Below are 26,391 nucleotides of genomic sequence, written 5' to 3' on the forward strand. Positions count from 1 at the left end.
TGAGAACTTGTGGTCAATCCTCAAGAGGCGGGTGGACAAACAAACTCACAAATTCTGACAAACTCCAAGCATTGATTATGCAAGAATGGGCTGCCATCAGTCAGGATGTGGCCCAGAAGTTAATTGACAGCATGCCAGGGCGGATTGCAGAAGTCTTGAAAAAGAAGGGTCAACACTGCAAATATTGACTCTATGCATTAACTTCAAGTAATTGTCAATAAAAGCCTTTGACACTTATGAAATGCTTGTAATCATACTTCAGTATTCCATAGTAATATCTGACAAAAATATCTAAAGCAGCAAACGTTGTGGAAATTAATATTTGTGTCATTCTCACTTTTGGCCACGACTGTATGTATGTATGTACAGTGGGGAGAACAAGTATTTGATACACTGACAATTTTGCAGGTTTTCCTACTTACAAAGCATGTAGAGGTCTGTAATTTTTATCATAGGTACACTTCAACTGTGAGAGAAGGAATCTAAAACAAAAATCCAGAAAATCACATTGTATGATTTTTAAGTAATTAATTTGCATTTTATTGCATGACATAAGTATTTGATCACCTACCAACCAGTAAGAATTCCGGCTCTCACAGACCTGTTAGTTTTTCTTTAAGAAGCCCTCCTGTTCTCCACTCATTACCTGTATTAACTGCACCTGTTTGAACTCGTTACCTGTATAAAAGACACCTGTCCACACACTCAATCAAACAGACTCCAACCTCTCCACAATGGCCAAGACCAGAGAGCTGTGTAAGGACATCAGGGATAAATTGTAGACCTGTACAAGGCTGGGATGGGCTACAGGACAATAGCCAAGCAGCTTGGTGAGAAGGCAACAACTGTTGGCACAATTATTAGAAAATGGAAGAAGTTCAAGATGACGGTCAATCACCCTCGGTCTGGGGCTCCATGCAAGATCTCACCTCGTGGGGCATCAATGATCATGAGGAAGGTGAGGGATCAGCCCAGAACTACACGGCAGGACCTGGTCAATGACCTGAAGAGAGCTGGGACCACAGTCTCAAAGAAAACCATTAGTAACACACTACGCCGTCATGGATTAAAATCCTGCAGCGCACGCAAGGTCCCCCTGCTCAAGCCAGCGCATGTCCAGGCCCGTCTGAAGTTTGCCAATGACCATCTGGATGATCCAGAGGAGGAATGGGAGAAGGTCATGTGGTCTGATGAGACAAAAATAGAGCTTTTTGCTCTAAACTCCACTATATGTGTACACTATCGTTCAAAAGTTTTGGGTCACTTAGAAATGTCCTTTTTGAAAGAAAAGCACATTTTTTGTCCATTAAAATAACATCAAATTGATCAGACATTGCTAATGTTGTAAATGACTATTGCAGCTGGAAACGGCTGATTTCTAATGTAATATCTACATAGGCGACTATCACTCCTGTGTTCCAATGGCACGTTGTGTGAGCTAATCCAAGTTTATCATTTTAAAAGGCTAATTGCTCATTACAAAACCCTTTTTCAATTATGTTAGAACAGATGAAAACTGTTGTTCTGATTAAAGAAGCAATAAAACTGGCCTTCTTTGAAGTACCTGCAAAACACCAGTTTCAACTTCAACAGTGAAGAGGCGACTCCGGGATGCTGGCCTTTTAGGCAGAGTTGCAAAGAAAAAGTTGCTCAGCTGTGCTAAGATAATTGCAAAAGGGTTTTCTAATGATCAATTAGCCTTTCAAAATGATAAACTTGGATTAGCTCACACAACGTGCCATTGGAACACAGGAGTGATGGTTGCTGATAAATGGGCCTTATTAAAAATCTGCCGTTTTCAGCTACAATAATCATTTATGTTATTTACAACATTAACAATGTCTACACTGTATTTCTGATCAATTTGATGTTATTTTAATGCACAAAAAATTTGCTTTTCTTTTAAAAAGGTAATTTCTAAGTGACCCCAAACTTTTGAACAGTTGTGCCTGTGTATGTGTATATATATATATATATATATATATATATAATGTGTATATTTATATTGTAATATACAGGGTGCATTTGAAAAAGAGTCCTATGTCTCAATAGGTCTCTCATGTTAAAATAAAGGTAAAAAAATTGAAATAAAATATTTAGTATTTTGAACAGAGAAGACTGATTAGTTGCTGTACTTCCGAGAAGACAAAACACTTGCATCTTTCATAGCGAGCTAGCGAGGGACGGAGAGAGAGGGGAGGGGCACAGTATGGGCATGTTGGTCACCAGGCAGAGACAGTCAGAACTTCGCACTCGGCCTATCTATCAGCAATCAAAAGCTGTATCTCGCAATGGAATGCTGTATTTCGCAATTTCTTGGCTTGCAATGTCTTGGAACTTTAGTATAGCAGGGCCTATCATCAATGAATAGGCTAGAATATTCCACACGCAACAGACTGAAGAAATACTCACATCATTAGTGAAGAGTAATCGAGCCCAACTACAATGTGATTAAAATGTTGTGATTTTATTTTTCTTAGAATCCCAATTTCGTTTAAATGTAAAACGTTCACACGCCTACTCACCATTGTACTCAGGTGTGTGTGTGGGTGCATGTATAATACTCACCATTGTACTCTACTGTAGATGTGATGGAGGAGGCTGTAGAGCCGTTCTCCCAGTCTCTCTCCATGTTCCTACTGGAGTTCCTGCTTAGCAGAGGGAACGACTCCACCGACCCACCCCTGGAAAACACACACACACACACACACCACACACACCACACACACACACACACACACACAGTTAACAGGGTGTCTGTCTCAAACACATACTCACACAAACAACCACACGCACCCAACCCTGCACATACGCGCGCACACACACACACCTCTGTGGTTCGGCTCCTCCAAAAGTGACACACTCTGTCTCGGTGGCCAAGGAGAGAGTGGAGCCTGACTGGAAACAGTGGAGAATGTCCTCTGGAAGTCAACGAGACAAGAGTTAATCAATACCATAGAACAAGAAGTCGCTTTGGATAAAAATGTCTGCTTCATGGCATATATTATTATTATTGTAAATTCACTGTATGTCTGTGTGCACCAAATAAAAACAGATACTGAAAAGTAATTTCACTGGTATTCATTAACCAGCCACATACAAGCAGCATATGAAGATAACCTTTATTAGGGATGGGCATTTGAAAGAATGTCTGCTTGAGTACGCACATTTCTTTTAGTACTGAGGTACTGGCATGTTCATGTAAAACAGGTCTAAAGACAAAATATTTGCGGTATGCTAGTCGTTCCAATTACTGTTTGTTCTGATACACAACTGAAAACAAAACTGAACATATTTTCACTGCACTTCACATACTTGAAACAATCAAAACGTATTATGTAACTTTGTTAGTGGTTATAACATAATCTGCTCAATAGATGCATTTGTAAATTTAGAGTACATGTATTTAATTATTAGCAAACGAATACAAATCTTTCCCAACTCTTGACCATCACTCACACCCAGGGTTGGGGATTACAAGGGATTACAAAAAAATGGTAACTGTAATCCGTTACAAGCTAAAATATTGTAATCAGATTACAGATACTTTTGAAAAGCTAGATGATTACTTCGAGGATTACATTTGAATTCAGAAAGGATGTTGGCGCAAAAAAACTTTGACACTTCTCTTTTTTTGTCAATGACATTCAAATCAGCATTGAAAAAAGGCGCAAGTTTAAGTTTGTTCCACCTGAGCGAGTCTGACCACAAGTCAGAGACCACTAGGATGACACACCAAATGTGTTTGATGGATTGCGGGAAAAGAGCAGGAATAGGCTTTTGAAGGCTACAGTCCAAGCTATGTCTTCCAATGGTGCGACTGCTATCGGCATCAAAAGATTATCCAACTTGAATAAACGCTTGGAGGTAAGGATGACAGCAGTGTAGTCTACGGCGATAAGGATATCACTTATTATTTATATCTACATAGCGCATTGATGTCAATCACACTGCTGCTCTCTGATTTAGCTATTTGCGCATTACGGTTTGTGGTTGTTCTGGATGGCTGTTCACATATCTAAATGTACATTTGAACCTAAAAATGGTTGAATTCAAGAAGTTTAAGCTGCCTGTCAATCATTGTTTTTGAAACCATTAGATAGCCATTGAAAAATGCGCTCTTGCAACAGCTGCATTGTGCAGATCCCCAGCCTATGGAATAAAAGTGGGGCTTTTATTGCTCAATCTAATTTTTAAAAAGACATCCAAATCAAATTTTATTGGTCACATACACATGGTTAGAAGATGTTAATACGAGTGTAGCGAAATGCTTGTGCTTCTAGTTCCGACCATGCAGTAATATCTAACAAGTAATCTAACAATTTCACAACAACTACCTTATACACACAAGTGTAAAGGAATGAATAAGAATATGTACATATAAATATATGGGTGAGCGATGGCCGAACGGCATAGGCAAGATGCAGTAGATGGTATAGAGTACAGTTTATACATATGAGATGAGTAATGTAGGGTATGTAAACATTATATAAAGTGGCATTGTTTAAAGTGACTAGTGATACATTTATTACATCCAATTATTAATTGTTAAAGTGGCTAGAGATTTGAGTCAGTATGGCTGTTTGACAGTCTGATGGCCTTGAGATAGAAGCTGTTTTTCAGTCTCTCGGCCCCAGCTTTGATGCACCTGTAATGATCTCGCCTTCTGGATGATAGCGGGGTGAACAGGCAGTGGCTCGGATGGTTGTTGTCCCTGATGATCTTTTTGGCCTTCCTGTGACATCGGGTGGTGTAGGTGTCCTGGAGGGCAGGTAGATTGCCCCCGGTGATGCGTTGTGCAGACCTCAATACCCTCTGGAGAGCCTTACGGTTGTGGGTGGAGCAGTTGCCGTACCAGGCGGTGATACAGCCCGACAGGATGCTCTCGATTGTGCATCTGTAAAAGTTTGTGAGTGTTTTTGGTGACAAGACAAATTTCTTCAGCCTCCTGAGGTTGAAGAGGCGCTGTTGTGCCTTCACCACGCTGTCTGTGTGGGTGGACCATTTCAGTTTGTCCGTGATGTGTACACCGAGGAACTTAAAACTTTCTACCCTCTCTACTACGGTCCAGTAGATATGGATATGGGGGTGCTCGCTCTGCTGTTTCCTGAAGTCCACGATCATCTCCTTTGTTTTGTTGACGTTGAGTGTGAGGTTATTTTCCTGACACCACACTGAGGGCCCTCACCTCCTCCCTGTAGGCTCTCGTCGTTGTTGGTAATCAAGCCTACCACTGTAGTGTCGTCTGCAAACTTGATGATTGAGTTGGAAGCGTGCATGGCCACGCAGTCATGGGTGAACAGGGAGTACAGGAAGGCTGAGAACGCACCCTTGTGGGGCCCCAGTGTTGAGGATCAGCGGGGTGGAGATGTTGTTTCCTACCCTCACCACCTGGGGTGCGGCCCGTCAGAAAATCCAGGAACCAGTTGTACAGGGCGGGGTCGAGACCAAGGGTCTCGAGCTTAATGACGAGTTTGGAGGGTACTATGGTGTTAAATGCTGAGCTGTAGTCGACGAACAGCATTCTTACATAGCTATTCCTTTTGTCCAAATGGGTTAGGGCAGTGTGCAGTGTGATTGCGTCGTCTGTGGACCTATTGGGACGGTAAGCAAATTGGAGTGGGTCTAGGGTGTCATGTAGGGTGGAGGTGATATGAGCCTTGACTAGTCTCAAAGCACTTCATGATGACGGAAGTGAGTGCTAAACGATAGTCGTTTAGCTCAGTTACCTTAGCTTTCTTGGGAACAGGAACAATGGTGGCCCTCTTGAAGCATGTGGGAACAGCAGACTGGGATAGGGATTGATTGAATATGTCCGTAAACACACCAGCCAGCAAGTCTGCGCATGCTCTAAGGACGCGGCTAGGAATGCCGTCTGGGCTGGTAGCCTTGCGAGGTGAACACGTTTAAATGTTTTATTCACGTTGGCTGCGGTGAAGGAGATCCCGCAGGTTTTGGTAGCGGGCCGTGTCAGTGGCACTGTATTGTCCTCAAAGCGAGCAAAGAAGTTGTTTAGTTTGTCTGGGAGCAAGACATTGGGATCAGCGACGGGCTGGTTTTCTTTTTGTTGTCCGTGATTGACTGTAGACCCTGCCACATACCTCTCGTGTCTGAGCCGTTGAATTGCGACTCTACTTTGTCTCTACACTGACGCTTAGCTTGTTTGATTGCCTTGTGGAGGGAATAGGTCGCCTTGCCCTGATTAAAAGCAGTGGTTCGTGCTTTGAGTTTTGCACGAATGCTGCCATCAATCCACGGTTTCTGGTTGGGGAAGGTTTAATAGTCGCCGTGGGTACAACATCACCGATGCACTTGCTAATAAACTCGCTCACCGAATCAGCGTATACATCAATGTCATTGTTTCGACGCTATCCGGAACATATCCCAGTCCACGTGATCGAAGCAATCTTGAAGAGTGGAATCAGATTGATTGGACCAGCGTTGAACAGACCTGAGCACGGGCGTTTCCTGTTTTAGTTTCTGTCTATAGGCTGGGAGCAACAAAATGGAGTCGTGGTCAGATTTGGCGAGGGGGGGGCTTTATATGCGTCGCGGAAGTTAGATTAACAATAATCCAGAATTTTGCCAGCCCGGGTCGCGCATTCGATATGCTGATAGAATTTAGGGAGCCTTGTTTTCAGATTAGCCTTGTTAAAATCCCCAGCTACAATAAATGTAGCCTCAGGATATGTGGTTTCCAGTTTACATAGAGTCAAATGAAGTTCTTTCAGGGCCATCAAGGTGTCTGTTTGGTGGGGGGATATACATGGCTGTGATTATAATCGAAGAGAATTCTCTTGGTAGATAATGCGGTCGGCATTTCATTGTAAGGAATTCTAGGTCTTTTGAACAAAAGGACTTGAGTTCCTGTATGTTGTTATGATCACACCACGACTCGTTAATCATAAGGCATACACCCCCGCCCTTCTTCTTACCAGAGAGATGTTTGTATCTGTCGGCGCGATGCGTGAAGAAACCAGGTGGCTGTACATAACGTATCCCGAGTGAGCCATGTTTCCGTGAAACAGAGAATGTTACAATCTCTGATGTCTCTCTGGAAGGAAACCCTTGCTCGGATTTCGTCTACCTTGTTGTCAAGAGACTGGACATTGGCGAGTAGTATACTCGGGAGCGGTGGGCGATGAGCCTGTCTACGGAGCCTGACCAGAAGACCGCTCCGCCTGCGACGCCGTTGTTTTGGGTCACCTGCTGGGGTCTGATCCATTGTCCTGGTTGGTGGACCAAACAGAGGATCCGTTTCGGGAAAGTCGTATTCCTGGTCGTAATGTTGGTAAGTTGACGTTGCTCTTATATCCAATAGTTTCTCCCGGATGTATGTAATAACACTTAAGATTTCCTGGGGTAACAGTGTAAGAAATAATACATTAAAAAAAATCCATAGCCCTAATGGACACGTGCTCAAACTCGCACACTCATTTTTGGACTTATAAATTATATATATTAATGTAATGATGAAATTGAATCGTGTTATTATATGTAGTAGAAAGCGAGGGGTTAGAATAAGCCTACATAACCAACCCATAAAGTAAAATTAAACATCCATGTATGGCCAGCTATGTAAACTTTAACATTGATTTATCCTGCAATAGATGTTGTTCAATTGTTAACATACAATTACCAACATACATCCCTCTTAAGGGGAAAGTAATCTAAAAGTAACAATGTAATCAGATTAAGTAACTGAGTTTGGGTAATCCAAAAGTTACATTACTGATTACAAGTTTGGACATGTAACTAGTAACGGATTACATTTAGAAAGTAACCTACCCAACCCTGCTCACACCCTCACCCTCACCCCAAATGGTTAGGTGATGTCAACCTGTCCTATTGTGATTATGTACACATAAAATATCATCGTATATGATGCTCTCGCCCCTATTGGCCACCCTTCCCCCAAAAACGACAGTTGGGCTATAATGCGGAATCGAACTCAAGTGGACAAATCATGACAAAAGACCATGTTGTTGAATACCTGGGCAGAGGCTAAGTGCAGGAAATGGCAAATCTTTTCTAATATTCCTTTCTGGTAGAGAAGCATAACAGGTCTATGTCTGTGATGAGGAGCGGGCTGCCTTAGTGAGCTAGGTTATAGGCCTACATCATGGGCTGGATGGAAGCAGTCTACAGTCTTCACAACTGGAAAATAATTGTTTATTTGCCTCATAAAAAATTGCTTATGCCTAGGCTATATACTTTCATTATTTATATATATTTTTTTAAAAGCTGGAATATTTGGGAAATACGCTACTGTTCATAACTTTAACTTGTCTTAAAGCTTTTATGATAGGCTTTGTAGGACAATCTGGCCATTTGCTTCTCAACCTCGCATTGAGGGATTTTCCTGACCCGCATAGATCTTTTATTTCTTAATAAACTTAAACTTGACTAAGCTTGTCGTTGGCTTTTTCTGTAGGCTATTGATATTGCTTGTTCAGTCATTATTAGTCCTCTGGCTACCTTACGTTTTTAGACTATTCAAATAACTTTTTGAGATGGAAAAATTGGTTTAGGCAGAGCGAGGATAAACAATATTTTCTGACTAGACATTTTGTGCTGCTTTGGTGGAATTCTCTGCTCCGTCTGGTCTACATTCCTCTCTTGCGTTCTGTAGGCTATGAATCACATTTATTGAAATAGGGTATAGCAAATAGCAATATGCAAATGACTCGGAATGTCCCTGCGATATTTATTTTTACTGTGCAGCGCCAGTCAAGTTCCAATAGGCTAAACCATCATCTGTTACATCTCGATGTCGTAACCATGGACAATGGCTGTCAATCATCGTCGAAAGACGATGCTATTGTAATATCGCCCAACCCTAACCCATGCTTACACAAGCCAGGAAGGCACAACGCTGCAGGCACAGTGTGATGTCACATTAGCAGTGGACTGATATGAAAACCTTTTAAAATGTTTCATTGCAAACTCAGGCATTGCTCTCTGCTTGCTCAGCCAGGCACAATCATGTTCTTACCCTCATGGCATGCCACGAGAGAGAGTAAGAGAGATAACGAGAGAGAGAGAAAATTCCCCCGATCCTATAAGAGGGCAAAGTAAGCCAATCACATTACACAAATCTATACAATTCTCTCACATCTGCTTAGGGGGAAAGGGGCTAGTGGTCCACTTGATCAGACTTTCTGAAGAGGTTGTGGGTTGGGCTTGGAATTTCTTTCCTGACATAACCTGACCAGGAAAAACTAGCCCTATGAAGTATGGTATGATGTTATGAGGTCAGGGGGTCATGCAGATGAGGTTAGATGTTTCACCTCCCCTACTGCCTGCTGCTGATCCCTGGGCTCTCATCAACATGGATGCTCTCAGAGAATAACCTGGGTGACAAAAACACACACGTAGGGGTAAACAGACAATACACACACAGAAAGCTAAACAAAGAATACAAACACACAACATGGGATGTACAGTACCAGTCAAAAGTTTGGACACCTACGTATATGTAGAATAATAGTGAAGACATCAAATCTCTGAAACACATATGGAATAATGTAGTAACCAAAAAAGTGTTAAAGAAAATCGAAATATATTGTAACATACTTAAAAAATGTTTTTAGCACCCTTATGTAGACATAGCTCCACACACATCCGTTCCATGCATCAAATGGGGTTGGAGTTGAGGGAAAAAAGTGTTACCAATGTAATACCGTTGTTAAAACCAAGTATAGAGTTTATTTGTTTTAATTAATTGGTATTAGATTTAAAAGGTGATCGAATTGCTCCTGAACTGTAATGTCGTTAATGCATTTATTTTGAAGAAATACTTATTTAAATGTACAAGTGAATAGGTTGGCTTACTTTTAAGTTTAAGTTTTGACCAATAAGGTAGCTTGTTAAGATGTGGCCAATGGGAGAGTTGACCAGGTTAACAGGAGGCCTGAGAAAAAGTGACGTTGGAAAAAGGTTGGAGAGACATTATCAGTGTTGGTGAAGAAAAACTATAAAAGAAGACGGTAAAAGTATACCAAAACCCATATCTACCGAGTTTTGAAGGGAAATACTGATTTAATTTTTAAAGATTTATTCATTTTTAGTAGAGACTGAAGCTACCGTCTCATCGTGGAGGTATTTGACAGCTCAAGTTTAGCCTAGCATTGTGCGAGACCTGGAGAGAACTGCTTGTGGAAGATTAACGAGTTCATGTTATTATGGGTTATCTGTTGCTGCTAAGGAGTACTGTCTGCATTGATAGCTGTGTTTGCTGTGGATCTTGTGATGACACCTGCATGGAACTGCTATACTTCGCTGAGGAAATATCTACGAGTAGTGAGTAACCACAAAGGTGGGGTGCTTCGGAACTTTGTGTGTCGTCATTTCTTTGAGCTCCAACGCGCGTCAACGGGTTTAAGCAGGCTTGCCAGTAATTTGGACATGGGTTGTGAAAAAACATTGGGGTTTATTATTTTCATTTCTTTTGATGTGGTACATTGAAAATGTGATCATATCCATCTTGAACCTTATGTCTGTAGCATTGGAGTCATTTACTGTTTCAGTTTCATTTTAATGCATGGGAAAGCATTTCCTTATATAATAACAAAAATCTATAATCATTCTATCTGAAGTTAATACCCTAGTTGTCATCACCCTAGCGTGTTTACAATAGGGATTCTTATTGGAGATGTCCTTCTCACCTAATATCCCATGCTGTTGAGATATTCTAAGGTAATATCGTGAGAGTCAAATTCGAACCTGGTGAGAGGGTTACACCAAATATAACAATGTGCATTTCATAAATATTCTAATAAAATGTGTACATAAAACGTATCAAACACATCTAAAACTACAATGGGTTGAAGTCCTCATTGTGGTTTTACAGAATGCTGTGGAATGCTGTGGTAGCCATGCTTGTTAAGTGCGCCTTGAATTCTAAATAAATCACAGACAGTGTCACCAGCAAAGCACCCCCACATCTCCTCTTCCATGCTTCACGGTGGGAACAACACATGCGGAGATCATCCGTTCACCTACTCTGCGTCTCACAAAGACACGGCGGTTGGAACCAAAAATCTTAAATTTGGACTCATCATACCAAAGGACAGATTTCCACCGGGCCAAGCAAGTCTCCTCTTATTATTGGTGTCTTTTAGTAGTGGTTTCTTTGCAGCAATTCGACCATGAAGGCCTGATTCCCGCAGTCTCCTCTGAACAGTTGATGTTGAGATGTGTCTGTCAAGTCTTGCCCTACATTTTCAAGCTGATTTAAGTCAAAACTGTAACTAGGCCACTCCGGAACATTCAATGTCGTCTTGGTAAGCAACTCCAGTGTATATTTGGCCTTGTGTTTTAGGTAATTGTCATGCTGAAAGGTGAATTTATCTCCCCAGTGTCTGATGGAAAGCAGACTGAACCTAGTTTTCCTCTAGGATTTTGCCTGTGCTTAGCTCTATTTTGCTTATATTTTATCCTAAAAAACTCTCTAGTCCTTGCCGATGACAAGCATACCCATAACATGATGCAGCCACCACCATAATGACAATATATCGAGTGGTATTCAGTAATGTGTTGTATTAGATTTGCCCCAAACATAACGCTTTGTATTCAGGACAAAAAGTGAATGTCTTTGCCACATTTTTTTGCAGTATTACTTCAGTGCCTTATTGAAAACAGGTACATGTTTTGGAATATTTTTATTTTGTGCATGTTTTGGAATATTTGTTTTCTGTACAGGCTTACTTCTTTTCATTCTGTAATTTATGTTAGTATTGTGGAGTAACTACAATGATCCATCCTCAATTATCTCCTATCACAGCCATTAAACTCTGGTGAAATCCCTGAGTGTTTTTCTTCCTCTCCGGCAACTGCGTTAGGAAGGGAGCCTGTATCTTTGTAGTGTAATTAATAACGGCACCATGCTGATTGTTTTTTTTACCTATCAGACATTGAATATCCCCATCTACCAATAGTTGGTCTTCTTTGCGAATCATTGGAAAACCTCCCTGGTCTTTGTGCTTGAATCTGTGCTTGAAATGCACTGCTCGATTGAGGGAACTTACAGATAATTGTATGTATTGTATGGGGTACAGAGATGTGGTAATCATTTAAAAATCATGTAAAAACACTATTACTGCATTATTGTGTGAATGGGTAAGCACATCTTTACTCCTGAAAGTACAGTGCATACAGAAAGTATTCAGTCCCCTTGACTTTGTCCACATTTTGTTACGTTACAGCCTTATTCTAAAATTGATTAAATTGTTTCCCACCCTCATCAATCTACAAACAATACCCCATAATGACAAAGGAAAAAGTTTTCACATTTGTTAAAAATAAAAAACGGAAATATCACATATACATAAGTATTCAGACCCTTTACTCAGTACTTTGTTGAAGCACCTTTGGCAGCGATTAAAGCCTTGATTCTTAGGTATGACACTACAAGCTTGGCACACCTGTATTTGGGGAGTTTCTCCCGTTCTTCTCTGCAGATCCGCTCAAGCGCTGTCAGGTTGGATGGGGAATGTCGCTGCACAGCTATTTTCAGGTCTCTCCATTTCACTTCACCCGCAATAACATCTGCAAAAAATGTGTATGTGACAAATAACATTTTATTTGAGATGTTCGATCGGGTTCAAGTCTGGGCATCTCAAGGACATTCAAAGACTTGTCCTGAAGCCACTCCTACGTTATGTAACAGTTTAACTTTCGTCCGTCCCCTCGCCCCGACCCGGGCACGAACCAGGGACCCTCTGCACACATCAACAACAGTCACCCACGAAGCATCGTTACCTTTCGCTCCACAAAAGCCGTGGTGGCCCTTGCAGAGCAAGGGGAACTACTACTTCAAGGTCTCAAAGCGAGTGACGTCACCGATTGAATCGCTATTAGCGTGCACCACCGCTAACTAGCTAGCCATTTCACATCGGTTACACTTAGGGTTGTTGTCCTGTTGGAAGGTGAACCTTCACCCCAGTCTGAGGTTTTCATCAAGGATCTCTCTGTATTTTAGGTGGCTTTTGGCAAACTTCAAGCGGGCTGTCATGTGCCTGTGACTGAGGAGTGGCTTCTGTATGGCTACTCAACCATTAAGGCCTGATTGGTGGAGTGCTGCAGAGATGGTTGTCCTTCTGGGAGGTTCTCCCATCTCCACAGAATAACTCTGGAGCTCTGTCAGAGTGACCATCGGGTTCTTGGTCACCTCCCTGACCAAGGCCCTTCTCCCCCGATTGCTCGGTTTGGCCAGGCGGCCAGCTCTAGGAACAGTCTTGGTGGTTATAAACTTCTTCCATTCAAGAATGATTGAGGCCATTGCGTTCTTAGGGATCTTCAATGCTGCAGACATTTTTTGGTGCACTTCCCCAGATCTGTGCCTCGACACAATCCTGTCTCGGCGCTCTATGGACAATTCCTTCGACCTCATGGCTTGGATTTTGCTCTGACATGCATTGTCAACTGTGGGACCTTCTATAGACAGGTGTGTGCCTTTCCAAATCATGTCCAATCAATAGAATTTACCACAGGTGGACTCCAATCAAGCTGTAGAAACATCAAGGATGATCAACGGAAACAGGATGCACCTGAGCTCAATTTCGAGTCTCATAGCAAAGGGTCTAAATACTTATGTAAATAAGGTATCTGTTTTTGCAAACATTTCTAAAAACCTGTTTTCGCTTTGCCATTATGGGGTGTTCTGTGTAGGTTGATTAGTATTTTTTAGAACAAGGTAACAAAATGTGGAAAAACTGAAGGGGTCTGAATACTTTCCAAATGCATTGTATTTAGACTTGCCATAACAACAGGGTTGAACTTATTGACTGAAGACATTTCAGCTTTTCATTTTTACTTAATTTGTAAACATTTCCGAAAACATAATTCCACTTTGACATTATGGGGTATTGTGTGTAGTTCAGTGACAAAATCTAAATTTAAACAATTTTAAATTCAGGCTGTAACATAAAATTTGGAAAACGTCAATGTGTGTAAATACTTCTGAAGGCACTGTATATCAAGAGGACAGATCAATAACTGATTAATTAACATTGGCCTGCTAATCTTTAACAGTCTAACATAACTTTCTGTGAAGGAAGGTGTCAGCTGTCTCGGCCATGTCCATTTCCATGCACGCAGCGAAGCGCACTGAACTACCGCAACGCGGCACGTTTCCTTTTGCTCGTCAATGCGCTATCGCCTTTAACCTGGCTACCCAGACTCCTTGATCCAGCCAAACGCTACGCCACGCCCACGGATGTTAGTTTCTTGTAGTGAATGACAGAGCTGCGGAATAATTTAGTGTGAGTCGTCAGGGTACTCGCGCCTACTACTACCGTTGCGGAGATCAAAGCACGTGTGGACAAGAAAGGGTTCTCGCTTAGTTGACTAAACGCTGTACTATCTACCTTAGTCGTAATGGCACTTTAGCTAAGGAGCTAACTACGAAATAAAATTGGGGATGTGCATGACTAACACATACAATTTTGGAAAATATATTTGACAAACAGTTCTCCATTTTCCCTACCTCTTGCTACTCACACGTCAGTGGTATCAACAGACAAAGTGAAGAAATGTTTTGAGTCAATAAGTATTCAACCCCTTTGTTATGGCAAGCCTAAATAAGTTCAGGAGTAAAAATTTGCATAACAAGTCACATAAGTTGCATGGACTCTCTGTGTGCAATCTCTGTACCACACACATGCAATTCTTTGTAAGTTCCCTCAGTCGTGCAGTGAATTTCAAACACAGATTTAACCACAAAGAGCAGGGAGGTTTTCCAATGCCTCGCAAAAAAGGGCATCTATTGGTAGATGGGTAACACAAAAAGCTGACGTTGAAAATCCCTTTGAGTATGGTGTCATTATAAATTACACTTTGGATGGTGGATCAATACACCCAGTCACAACAAAAATACAGGTGTCCTTCCTAACTCCGTTGCCAAAAAGGAAGGAAACTGCTCAGGGATTTCACCATGAGGCCAGTGGTGACTTTAAAACATTTACAGAGTTTAATGGCTGTGATAGGAGAAAACGGAGGATGGATCAACAACATTGCGTTTACTCCACAATACTAACCTAATTGACAGAGTGAAAAGAAGGAAGCCTGTACAGAATACAAATATTTCAAAACATGCATCCTGTTTGCAACACGGCACTAAAGTCATACTGCAAAAAAATGTGGCAAAGCAATTAACTTTTTGTCTTGAATACAAAGTGTTATTATTTGGGGCATATCCAATGCATAACATTACTGAGTACCACTCTCCATATTTTCAAGCATAGTGGTTGCTGCATCACATTATGGGTATACTTGTAATCGTTAAGGACTGGGAAGTTTTTCAGGATAAAAAGAAGCGGAATGGAGCTAAGCACAGGCAAAATCCAAGAGGAAATCCTGGTTCGGTCTGCTTTCCACCAGACACTGGGAGATTAATTCACCTTTCAGCAGGACAACAACCTAAAACACAAGAACAAATCTACACTGGGCTTGCTTACCAAGAAGACACTGAATGTTCCTGAGTGGCCGAGGAACAGTTTTGACTTAAATCTACTTGAAAATCTATGTTAAGACCTGCAAATGGTCGTCTAGCAATGATCAACAACCAATTTGACAGATAATAATAATAAGCTAATGTTTCACAATCCAGGTGTGGAAAGCTCTTAGAGACTTACCCAGAAAGACTCACAGGTGTAATCGCTGCCAAAGGTGCTTCTAGAAAGTATTGTCTCAGGGGTGTGAATACTTATGTAAATGACATATTTCTGTATTTCATTTTCAATAAATGTACCCCAAAAAATCTAAAACCATATTTTCACTTTGTCATTATGGGGTATGTGTAGATGGGTGAAAAAAGTATATTTTATTTATTTGGAATTCAGGCTGTAACAACAAAATGTGGAATAAGTCAAGGGGTATGAAAACTTTCTGAAATCACTGTACATGCCTCCAGATGTCTGTATCATGTACGTTTCATGGATCATAGGGACAGGAGGCATGGACAGTGCCTTCAGAAAGTGTTCACACCCCTTTACTGTTTCCACATTTTGGTGTGGTACAGCCTGCACCACCCTCTGTAGCGCTTTGCGGTCAAGGGCGGTGCATTTGCCATACCAAGCAGTAATGCAGCCAGTCAAGATGCTCTCGATGGTGCAGCTGTACAACTTTCTGAGGATGCGAGGGCCCATGCCAAATATTTCCAGCCTCCTGAGGGGGAAGAGGTGCTGAGATGCTCCTAATATTTTCGAGCTGTCTTACTAATTACTTGTCAGCTTTTGTAATGGCATTGTGTTTCCAAGTCACTATAATGTGAAATCTTCATCAGCGCCAATTGAAAATGCATTGAGTAGAACGTTCAGCCAGGTAACAGTCCTCAAGAGAACGTCAATAACAATGGGGTGACGCTACGTGCAACCCATGAATAGGGTGAGACAGGGTTAGTTAGAGACTAGAGGGAGGATGAGATTAGTTAGGGGGAGGTTCAAATCTGTAAAGGGGAGATAGGGTTGGTTTGGGTTATAGTGTTTTAGTGTAGGCCTTACGTGTAGAGGATCCCTTGGAGAAGCCGGTGTCGGAGCAGTACTCTCCACGGTGCAGGGACTTAGGCCGGGTATTCCTGGCTTTACACCTGGGCCTGGGCTTAACCAAACCCTGCTCCTCTATCAGCTCCTGCTGCTTCCTCCTCAGGTACTCCTGCTTGATCAGCTCCCTCCGCACCTTCTCCTCCTCCTTCCTCACCCGGTCCTCTTCTGCCTTACGCCTGGGGGGAAAGAGACACACACACCTGCTTTATGTTTGCCTTCACAAACAACACACACACACACACACACACACACACACACACACACACACACACACACACACACACACACACACACACACACACTTGCTTTATCCCTGCACACTGACACAACATACACACACGCCATGATGGAATATGTTCTATATCAGGGCCTGAAACCATCTTTGGCCTACCAGCCACTGATGTGTTTGTATAATAGATACTAGAGAGCTCTTCTCAATGGCTGCTTCTGTGACATCATGGGAAGCGCCATTGAGGGCGTTCACCATTTTGTAGTAGTAAAGTGGGTGAGACTTGCTATGGGTTAAGGAAGGATCACGTAATTCCATTCAGGTCAGCAGTAGGGGTCTGCCAATAATTATATTCCTAAGCAAACATTCCTTAATTGTAGGTGGCAGTAATTCACCAACCTTGGCTTTATACCTGTTCAGACCATACACACTCCATTACAGTAGGTGGTGGTACTACACACCTTTTCAATTTATTTACAAAATATTTCGGAAATGGACTACTTGCTCTCCCCATGCTCTCAAAGAGGTGGCCATTGGGAACAGCTCCCTTGTACATCTCTATGGTTTGTACCTGGCTTCGTCTCGTTTCTGTTCGCTCTCAGCCTCCGTCTGCATTTTGCGGAGCCGCACCTCCTCCATCTTCCGCTGCTGTTTGAGGAGAAAGTGAGCGCGACGCTTTGCCCTCTCATCCTCTGCCATCTTCTCATCGTCCTTGGGGGGGGAACCAAATTGATTTACTACTAGAACAACATTAATTTCATTGCTAAGGCACATGACAAAATCTGCACTGATCTGAAAACTGAATCGGTTATGATGCCTCTTTGGGAATTTTAGTTCCCCTGTCCGGTGCTTTCATCAATTAAATTCAACACAAATTAGTCGTGTTAATTGCACGATTTTCAGTAATTCATTTTGATTAATTTCAATGTTGCTATGGGTTAAAGGCCCAGTGCAGTGAACATGATTAGCCTGGTTTTATATACACAGTGTACAAAATATTAAGAACACCTTCCTAATTTATTGAGTTGGACCTAATGTTTTTTCGGTACTGAGCAAATTTCAGGTCTGCTGAGGGCAAACTTGAACATTGTGAAAATTCGGTGCAACTTCCGGCACGCGTTTACTGTGAACACGGAGGCTGTACCCACTTTAAGTTACAATTCTAACACTGGCCAAGTAGGCTACTGTGGCTATTTGATCATAATGTAGGCCTACCAGAGTGGCCTACCATCAAAAACAAAGGAGAAAATGGATCCCATAACATTTTAACATGGAAATAGCTGTCCTATCAGTCAGCCTGTGTGGTGTTCAATGTAGGCCTACATTCCATGAGACTTTTGGAAAAAAACACGCAGGGCTTGACATTACCCTGCTTATCCAAATGTTGTTTGATTGCAAGAAACCACTTTACAAAATACAATTCATTATTATTCCCATACCATTATTACAGAGAATCAGACAAATTATGCTACCCTCTGCCTATTGGCGACTTAGCTTATTCAAGACAGTCTCAAAATACAACACTGCACCTTTAAGCCATAAAAAAAAGCTCTTTACCCGACTTGCTTTTCAAAGTCGTCTAGAAATGCAAAAATGTTTTGCTCTTGTAGGAAGCAACAACTCCCCCATTGTTGACTAGAAATGAGCTATAACTGGGCTAATAACTCACTAACTAGCAAAGAATATGAACACATGTGCACAGGTGGCTACATGCAACTCTCGCTTTGATCTGAAAACAAGCGCGTCTAGTCAAGACTGCTCATGCTGTCCAGTTCAAAGTGAATGGCACAGATCCATATACGGCAATTTGCATATAGGCCTACTGCAGCTCTGATTGTTAATGGCGCACCGGTCTGTGTAGAGTACGGGCCGAGTCACGCATGTCAATGAAATAGAATCCTACACCAATGAGAGCTGCCTACAAGAAAATATCTTGCACAGTTAGTTTTGCATACCAAGTCTTGCATTGTTCATTTTGTTTCGGTATGTTACATCGAAAGTGACTAATATCGCGTTGATTCGAGCACAATTCAGACAGCGCAGCGAAATGTTGATAGTATTAACTAAAGGGGAAAACTCTAGAAAGTTCAGTGAAGTTCAATCTCGTGTTTCTCTGAGCAGATGCGCAGTCTGAGGGGAGCTGCCCACCTGCGCATGCGGGCAGCTTAAAACAGCCTCAAATCGTCAGAGCATGGACTCTACAAGGTGTCCAAGCGTTCCACAGGGATGCTGGCCCATGTTGACTCCAATGCTTCCCACAGTTGTGTCAAGTTGGCTGGATGTCCTTTGAGTGGTGGACCATTCTTGATACACACAGGAAACGGTTGAGTGTGAAATACCCAGCAGCGATTTAACAAGTGATCATAACTGTCACCTGGATTCACCTGGTCAGTCTGTCATGGAAAGAGCAGGTGTTCATAATGTTTGGTACAATCAGTGCATATTTCCACACTATGAGGTTGGAATAATACTGTGAAATTGTGAAAATTATGATATTGCCCCTTTAGTGTAAGAGCTGTTTGAAAAGACCGCCTGAAATTTCTGCCTGTTTTGGTGGGACGGAGTTTTGACCTTCCATGGTTACATCACCATGTGGTAAATTAGACCACTCCCAGACAGTCCTAGCTATATTCTTGCCTGAGAAGCAATTTTTATTTCATTTGGACCATTTTAATTGCAAACAATCACACTAAGGTACTTCATCGTTACCCAGAAAGTATTTGATATTGAGATAAAAATGGCTGCATTGGAACTTTAAGGGTTTTTCACCAACCTTTTGGAAAAAAATTCTACAAATAAAATACAATTGTAAAAGCTAACTGTCATTAACACGTTAACTTTGACAGCTCTAATACAAAATGTATTGTCCCTCAAGGGGAAATTCATTACTTCAGACGAGGAGAGACTATTGAGATGCTGCCACTCTTCGTAAAATTCCTACCTTGAAGAAGAAACCCAGTCCTGACTTCTGTTCTCCGTCTGCCGAGGTGTCCCCTATATCGGAGTCTTTTTCCTCCGATGGTTCCTTCAGGTCAGACAGGTCTACCTCGATCAGCTGGCCTTTCCCTCGACCTCCCTCCTCGCCGGGCTCGTTCTCCTTCCCTGAGCCGCTACGCTCCCGCCCCTCCAGCCCCTCAGCCACGTCCACACAGTGGGGTGTGAGAGGGGTGCCATAGGGGGTTGAATCCTCAGGGGGGGTATGCTTAGGGCTAAGGGTGGGCCCGTCTCTGTGGCTGCGCTGGTTGGCCTCATCTCTGATCTTGAAGGTGGTGCTACGGAGCGTGCCTCTCTCCAATGCCCTGGGGCTCTCTGTGAATATCACGCAGGTGGGGCTGCTGTTCTGACTCCGGTCCCTATCCTGCTCCCCTCGGGAGGTGGTGTGCCACCCCGGGGAGCGCCTAGGGTCTGTGTTGGATGCGGGGGTGCCGGTCTTGGAAGCCGGCCTGCCATTCTCCTTGGTCAGTTTGAGCTCTGCGGGTTTGGTCCTGGGGCTGCATCCGGAGCTCAGTTTGGGAGGGCGGCGGGTGGGTGGAGCGGTGGTGATGGTCTCCATGAAATGCACGGCCGGGCGGAAATTGGAGTCGGTGGGGGTAGCGGTGGAGTCTGAGTGAGTGGTGGGGGTAACGGTGGAGTCTGAGGAAGGAGTTGAAGAGGTGTCTTGGGTGGGTGTAGGGGCAGATGGTAGGGATAGAAGGGAGGCGGCATGCGGGACCACTAGGGGTGACTGGACGCTCTGCTTTATCAGACGGTCCTGCTGTAGAGACAGCTGCATCATCTGTTGCTGAATGGCACTGATGGCTTCATTCAGCAACTCGATGGAGCGGCTACACTCGCTCAGGTCTGGCTCGACCCCCGCCTTGTCCGGTGGCCCTGCACCGCCACTGTTTGTTCTGTTGTCCCTGACCCTCTGCTGCTGTCCCTCCTTCCCCTGACCCTTCAGGACATCCAAACACGAGTCGTCCCTACAAGCCTTGTCCTTGACAGCTGTCTGATATTGGGTCTCCAGGTGTTTGAGGGGCTGGGGCAGTGTGTTGCTCTTGCCACCCCCCTTCTTGACAATGTTGAGGAAGGCAGCCTTGCCCAGCTTGAGTCGCTGGCACGCCGATATGGTCTCCATCTTCTTCTTTTGGTGCTCTATGGCGCGCCGCTGCTCCTCCAGCTGCATGTGGAGCTGCACCAGCTCTGAGGCCAGGACGTTGGCGGTGCCACCCTCCTTCCTGCCCCGCAAAGCGTCGTCTTTAGCCAGCCGACATGGGCTAGGAGCCTGCAGGCACCACAAGCCTCCTAGAGTGTAGGGGGCGCTCTCCGAGCCATCGGGCGTGGTCTTTTGGGAGCTGCTGTTATTGGAGCCGCCGTCGGGAAAGCTGTTGACCTTTCGGTGGAGCTTGCGCTCTGCAAAGCTGGTCATTCGCACGGTGCCGCTGTTGCACACACTGCTGGCCCAGGACGCCGTGCTAAGGCAAGGGCTGGACGGCCCGCTCCAGGCCTCCAGGCCTTCCTTGTCCTCGCGCTCGCACACCTTCATGTCCTCCCGGAGCTTGGCCGACTCGCCCTCGCCCCCCTCCGGTTCCCCTTTGCTCTCCCCTCCCTCTCCCAGGCACATCCCCATGACCCTCCTCACCACTTCCTTGGCCAGCTCCATCTGATCCTCCTCCTCCTCCTCCTCTTCCTCCTCTTCCAGGTTTGCAATCTCAGAGTATGAGTCCCGGCCCACCCAAGCTGTAGTAATGGCGGAAGGGAAGGGGCTGTGGCTCGGTGCCAGCCCCAAGAGGGCCGTCGTCTGGTCCCCGGGCTCCGGTGACAGGTGGAGGAAGAAGCCACAGGACTGCTCCCTGGTGATGGGCTCTGCTGCCCCCATCAGAGGGAGCGGAGAAGAACCCGTACCCACCTTCGTGGGTGGTCTGAAGGGACCAGAGGTGGCCTCCGCATTGGGGATGGGGGTGAACGTGCAATTAAGACCCTCAGTGGTTCTCTTAAGGACCGCTTTGCTTGTACTCTCCCCGCTTTCCTCCTCCTTGTTCAGGCTGATGCTCTTCTCCTTGGCAGTCTTAAAAACGGCTGGCATCAGGGGCTCCAGGTAGAAACTCTCAGCCTGGGGGTCGGGGTGAGGGGCAGCGAGGCAGTAGGCGTGCCGAGCGCTGGACACTCTGCAGGTCACCACACTCTGGACCTCCAGGTCGTCCTGCTCCATTTCGTCACTCTCGGGGGCGGCACGGGGGCCGTAGCACCTGGCCAGAGCCGCCGGGTGGATGATGGCCACCAGCTCTTCCTCCTCCACCTCCTTGTCCTTGAAGCGGATGTGGCCCATCATGTCCTGACCGTTGAGCCTGCGGGGGGGCAGTTGTACACCCACCCCCATCCCCGGCCCACCAAGCATGTGTTTGGGTGTGATGCTGATGATGTTGGATCCCAGGCTGTCCTTGCTGATGGAGCGGGCCAGGCTCAGGCCATCGCACTCTCTCTCCAGGGGGAAGTGGAGGGCGTAGGGCACCGGCTGGGAAAGGGGTCTGGGTGGGGAGGGGAGCGAGTGGGAGAGGAGAAGGGGGTGAGATGAAAAGAGGGGAGGAAAGAGGAGAAAGATCAAGGCAAGACCATGACACTGCCATAACAATATCTTTAAACATCACTATCTAACGAAGACAGAGGTGAACTTGAACATGCAGGTGGAAAGGGTTCTGAGAAGTATGAAAGGACACTGTTGTTGTTCACCTTCCCTAGCTGCACATACTTGAAATCTCGCTTTTCTTTTCTCTTGTTTCAGCATACATGACTGAAATGTTAAATGAACCACTCACCTCTGTCTTCTCTCTGGCCAGGCCAGGCTTGACCCCTGAACTTGACTGTCAACACGTGACAGAGAGTTGGACCTGTTTTTCTGCCCTAAACACAGACACAAAATATTAAACAATAGCCTTATTTATGTATCAGCCTTTGTGACATTATGGGATTGAGATAAATCAAAAATTGTGATGAGCATTACTCATTGGTGAAAATGAACTGGACTAATTTACAGTACGACTATAAGTCTGATATTGTGCTTCTCATGTTGGTTAACTCAAGGATCCTCGGGTCTCCACTGAACTAGGTAAATCTGCTTTTATTTTTTAAAGCAACTCATTGCTGAAACCAAATACAAAATAAATTACAATTGGATGTTCTGGTGTTTGCGGACCTTCTAATTGAGGAATGTCATTGTTTTTCTTAAATATTTGTGTTGTGCTGTATTTGACTTGTTTTTGATTTTGTCTTGTGAAATTGTGCATGCAGGGCTCCCTTGTGAAAGAGACCCCAGTCTTAATGGTGGCTCGCTGCTTAAATAAAAGGTCAAATAAATGCCCGATTCACACTATAGGAGTACACCAAGCCAAGCCGTGCTGGGCTGGCCTAATTACGCATAAAAAAGAACAATGTGAAAAGAAAATATACAATTTAGCATTGTACAGTTCAAGTCAATCTTACCTGAGGCGTCATCCTCCTGTGTGGACTTCTGTTGCCTCTGTCTCAGGGGGAGTAATAAGTGTGAGGGGCTACACGCAGGACTGACTTTGGTACTGCAAAAGAAAGAAATCGGGCATTATACTTCCCCAAACACGCACACACCAGGGTTTGCTTCAGGAAAATTTGGCGCCGGACAATTGACCGTGAAGATTTTAATTTTATCGGACATTTGAGAAATGTCCCGGTCATCCATATGCATTGGGTGTGTAACCCATTAGGCCACCCACCCACACAACCAGCACCATCAATAAACAAGGGATATTGACAAAATGAGCCACATTTACATGTCCTTAAAAACAGCCTATAACTAATGACAAAAACACGATTCCTTGTGTTTCGATGTGTAGCATCGTTTTATTTGTTTTTTACTTTCCTAAAACAATGGTTGTCCATCTCACGGTTCAGCCGTCAGAGATTTGGGCACTAAATGTGTCAGGGCAATGCATACGTAGGCCTATTGGCTTAAGCATCCACTGCATTATATTAATATTTTAACAGACAAATATAAAAGGATGAGAAGCTTAGGCCTAGTCCCAGAGAGAAAGAGTGAGAGAGAGATCGAGATATGCCGGGTGGCATTCTACGACACCAACATGAATTTCTTTATACTTGTCAACTACTGCGTCTGCTATACAGATATAGGCGTACAGAAGGAGGCTAATTCATTAATTTACGATTAGAATATTTTCTATAAAGATAATATAATGCTTAACTCTGGTAGGCCTAAAACAGTGCTTCCCTAACTTTTTATAGTCTCGTACCCTTTCAAACATTCAACCTCCAGCTGCGTACTGCTCCACCCACAACCGTAAGGCTCTCCAGAGGGTAGTGAGGTCTGCACAACGCATCACCGGGGGCAAACTACCTGCCCTCCAGGACACCTACACCACCCGATGTCACAGGAAGGCCATAAAGATCATCAAGGACAACAACCACCCGAGCCACTGCCTGTTCACCCCGCTATCATCCAGAAGGCGAGGTCAGTACAGGTGCATCAAAGCAGGGACCGAGAGACTGAAAAACAGCTTCTATCTCAAGGCCATCAGACTGTTAAACAGCCACCACTAACATTTAGTGGCCGCTGCCAACATACTGACTCAACTCCAGCCACTTTAATAATGGGAATTGATGGAAATTATGTAAAAATGGATCACTAGCCACTTTAAACAATGCCACTTAATATAATGTTTACATACCCTACATTACTCATCTCATATGTATATGTATATACTGTACTCTATATCATCTACTGCATCTTGCCATCTTTATGTAATACATGTATCACTAGCCACTTTAAACTATGCCACTTTATGTTTACATACCCTACATTACACATCTCATATGTATAGACTGTACTCTATACCATCTACTGCATCTTGCCTATGCCGTTCTGTACCATCACTCATTCATATATCTTTATGTACATATTCTTTATCCCTTTACACTTGTGTGTATAAGGTAGTAGTTGTGGAATTGTTAGGTTAGATTACTTGTTGGTTATTACTGCATTGTCGGAACTAGAAGCACAAGCATTTCGCTACACTCGCATTAACATCTGCTAACCATGTGTATGTGACAAATAAAATTTGATTTGATTTGATTTACGTGTGGAGAGTCCCTGTAATCCTAGATTCAGATCATTCAGGCGAGAAAAAACATCACCCATATAGGCCAGTCGTGTGAGAAACTCGTCATCATGCAAGCATTCAGACAAGTGAAAATTATGGTCAGTAAAGAAAACTTTAAGCTCGTCTCTCAATTGAAAAAAACGTGTCAATACTTTTCCCTTTGATCACCAGCACATGTATGTTGTAAAAGCATTACATGGTCGCTGCCCATATCATTGCATAATGCAGAAAATACACAAGAGTTTAGGGGCCATGCTTTAAAACCTCTTGACGCTAGGGGTCAGATTTTCTTTATTTTTTTATTTAAATAATGTTCCCAAGGTAAACAGACTATTTCTCAGGTCCAGATCGTAGAATATGCATATCATTTACAGATTAAAATAGAACACACTCCAAAGTTTCCAAAACTGTCAAAATATTGTCTGTGAGTATAACAAAACTGATTCTGCAGGCGAAAACCTGAGAAAATCTAACCTAACCCGGAAGTGATTGTTTTTCTTCTTCTTTTTTGTGTTTTGTGTTTCCTGGCCCGTCTTTCTTCCATTTAAAGGGGTATCAACCAGATTCCTTTCCCAATGGCTTCCTCAGGCTGTGACCAGGCTTTAGACATAGTTTCAGGCTTTTATTTTGAAAAATGAGCGAGATTTTTCAAAAGTAGTCAGGTGTCCTCTGAATAGTTCCTGCGCGCGAGTGGGGTAGCTCTCCATTTTCCTTTTCTATCTTATTGAATATGTTACGGCCCGGTTGAAATATTATCGATTATGTTTGTTAAAAACAACCTGAGAATTGATTATAAAAAACATTTGACATGTTTCTACGACCATTACGTATACTTTTTGGAATTTTCGTCGAATGGAACGAGGCTTTGGTTTCTGAACATAACGCGCAACCCAAATGGCGTATTTTTGTTATAAAAGTAATATTTATCGAACAAAAAGATAATTTGTTGTGTAACTGGGAGTCTCGTGAGTGCAAACATCCGAAGATTATCAAAGGTAAGCGATTAATTTTATTGCTTTTCTGACTTTCGTGACCATGCTAATTTGGGGCTAGCTGTTCTAGCATGGATTGATACACTCACAAAAGCTTGGATTTCTTTCTCTGTAAAGCATATTTTCAAAATCTGACACGATAGGTGGATTAACAACAAGCTAAGCTGTGTTTTGGTATATTTCACTTGTGATTGCATGATTATAAATATTTTTAGTAATATTTTGCGGCCTGCAATTCAGCGGTTGTTTAGGAAAATGATCCCGTAAAAGGGATCCGTAGCGCAGAGAGGTTTTAACAAAGTTCCCCATTTTCACTGTAGTGTCCAAAACGTCTTTCAAGCTGTCAGCCATTCCCTTGGCAGCAAGAGCCTCTCGGTTGATGCTGAAGTGTACCCAAGTGGAGTTGGGAGAAACTGCTTGTACGCGCGTTACCACTCCACTATGTCTGCCTGTCATGGCTTTTGCACACATCTTGACCGCCAAAGTCCATTTGATGTCAT

General features: G+C 43.5%; 1 protein-coding gene across 3 annotated transcripts in view; it reads right to left on the minus strand.

The window, feature by feature from the left end:
- The window catches only part of LOC139544465 (calmodulin-regulated spectrin-associated protein 1-B-like), a 112,371-nt gene that overhangs the window by 14,056 nt on the left and 71,924 nt on the right, over positions 1–26,391 (minus strand). Inside the window, exons 10-17 of one of the 3 annotated variants that reach the window (XM_071351589.1) lie at positions 23,233–23,324; positions 22,569–22,653; positions 19,715–22,280; positions 17,345–17,484; positions 16,503–16,720; positions 9,291–9,353; positions 2,831–2,921; positions 2,569–2,684 (exon numbers count right to left, since the gene is read on the minus strand). In XM_071351589.1, the coding sequence (XP_071207690.1) occupies positions 2,569–2,684; positions 2,831–2,921; positions 9,291–9,353; positions 16,503–16,720; positions 17,345–17,484; positions 19,715–22,280; positions 22,569–22,653; positions 23,233–23,324 (3,371 nt within the window). Of the gene's footprint in view, positions 1–2,568; positions 2,685–2,830; positions 2,922–9,290; positions 9,354–11,998; positions 12,550–16,502; positions 16,721–17,344; positions 17,485–19,714; positions 22,281–22,568; positions 22,654–23,232; positions 23,325–26,391 lie in introns of those variants that run through there. The other 2 variants (XM_071351591.1, XM_071351592.1) reach the window with 2 other exon arrangements.

This window comes from Salvelinus alpinus, chromosome 18 (genome assembly GCF_045679555.1).
Source record: "Salvelinus alpinus chromosome 18, SLU_Salpinus.1, whole genome shotgun sequence".
Lineage (NCBI taxonomy): Eukaryota > Metazoa > Chordata > Actinopteri > Salmoniformes > Salmonidae > Salvelinus > Salvelinus alpinus.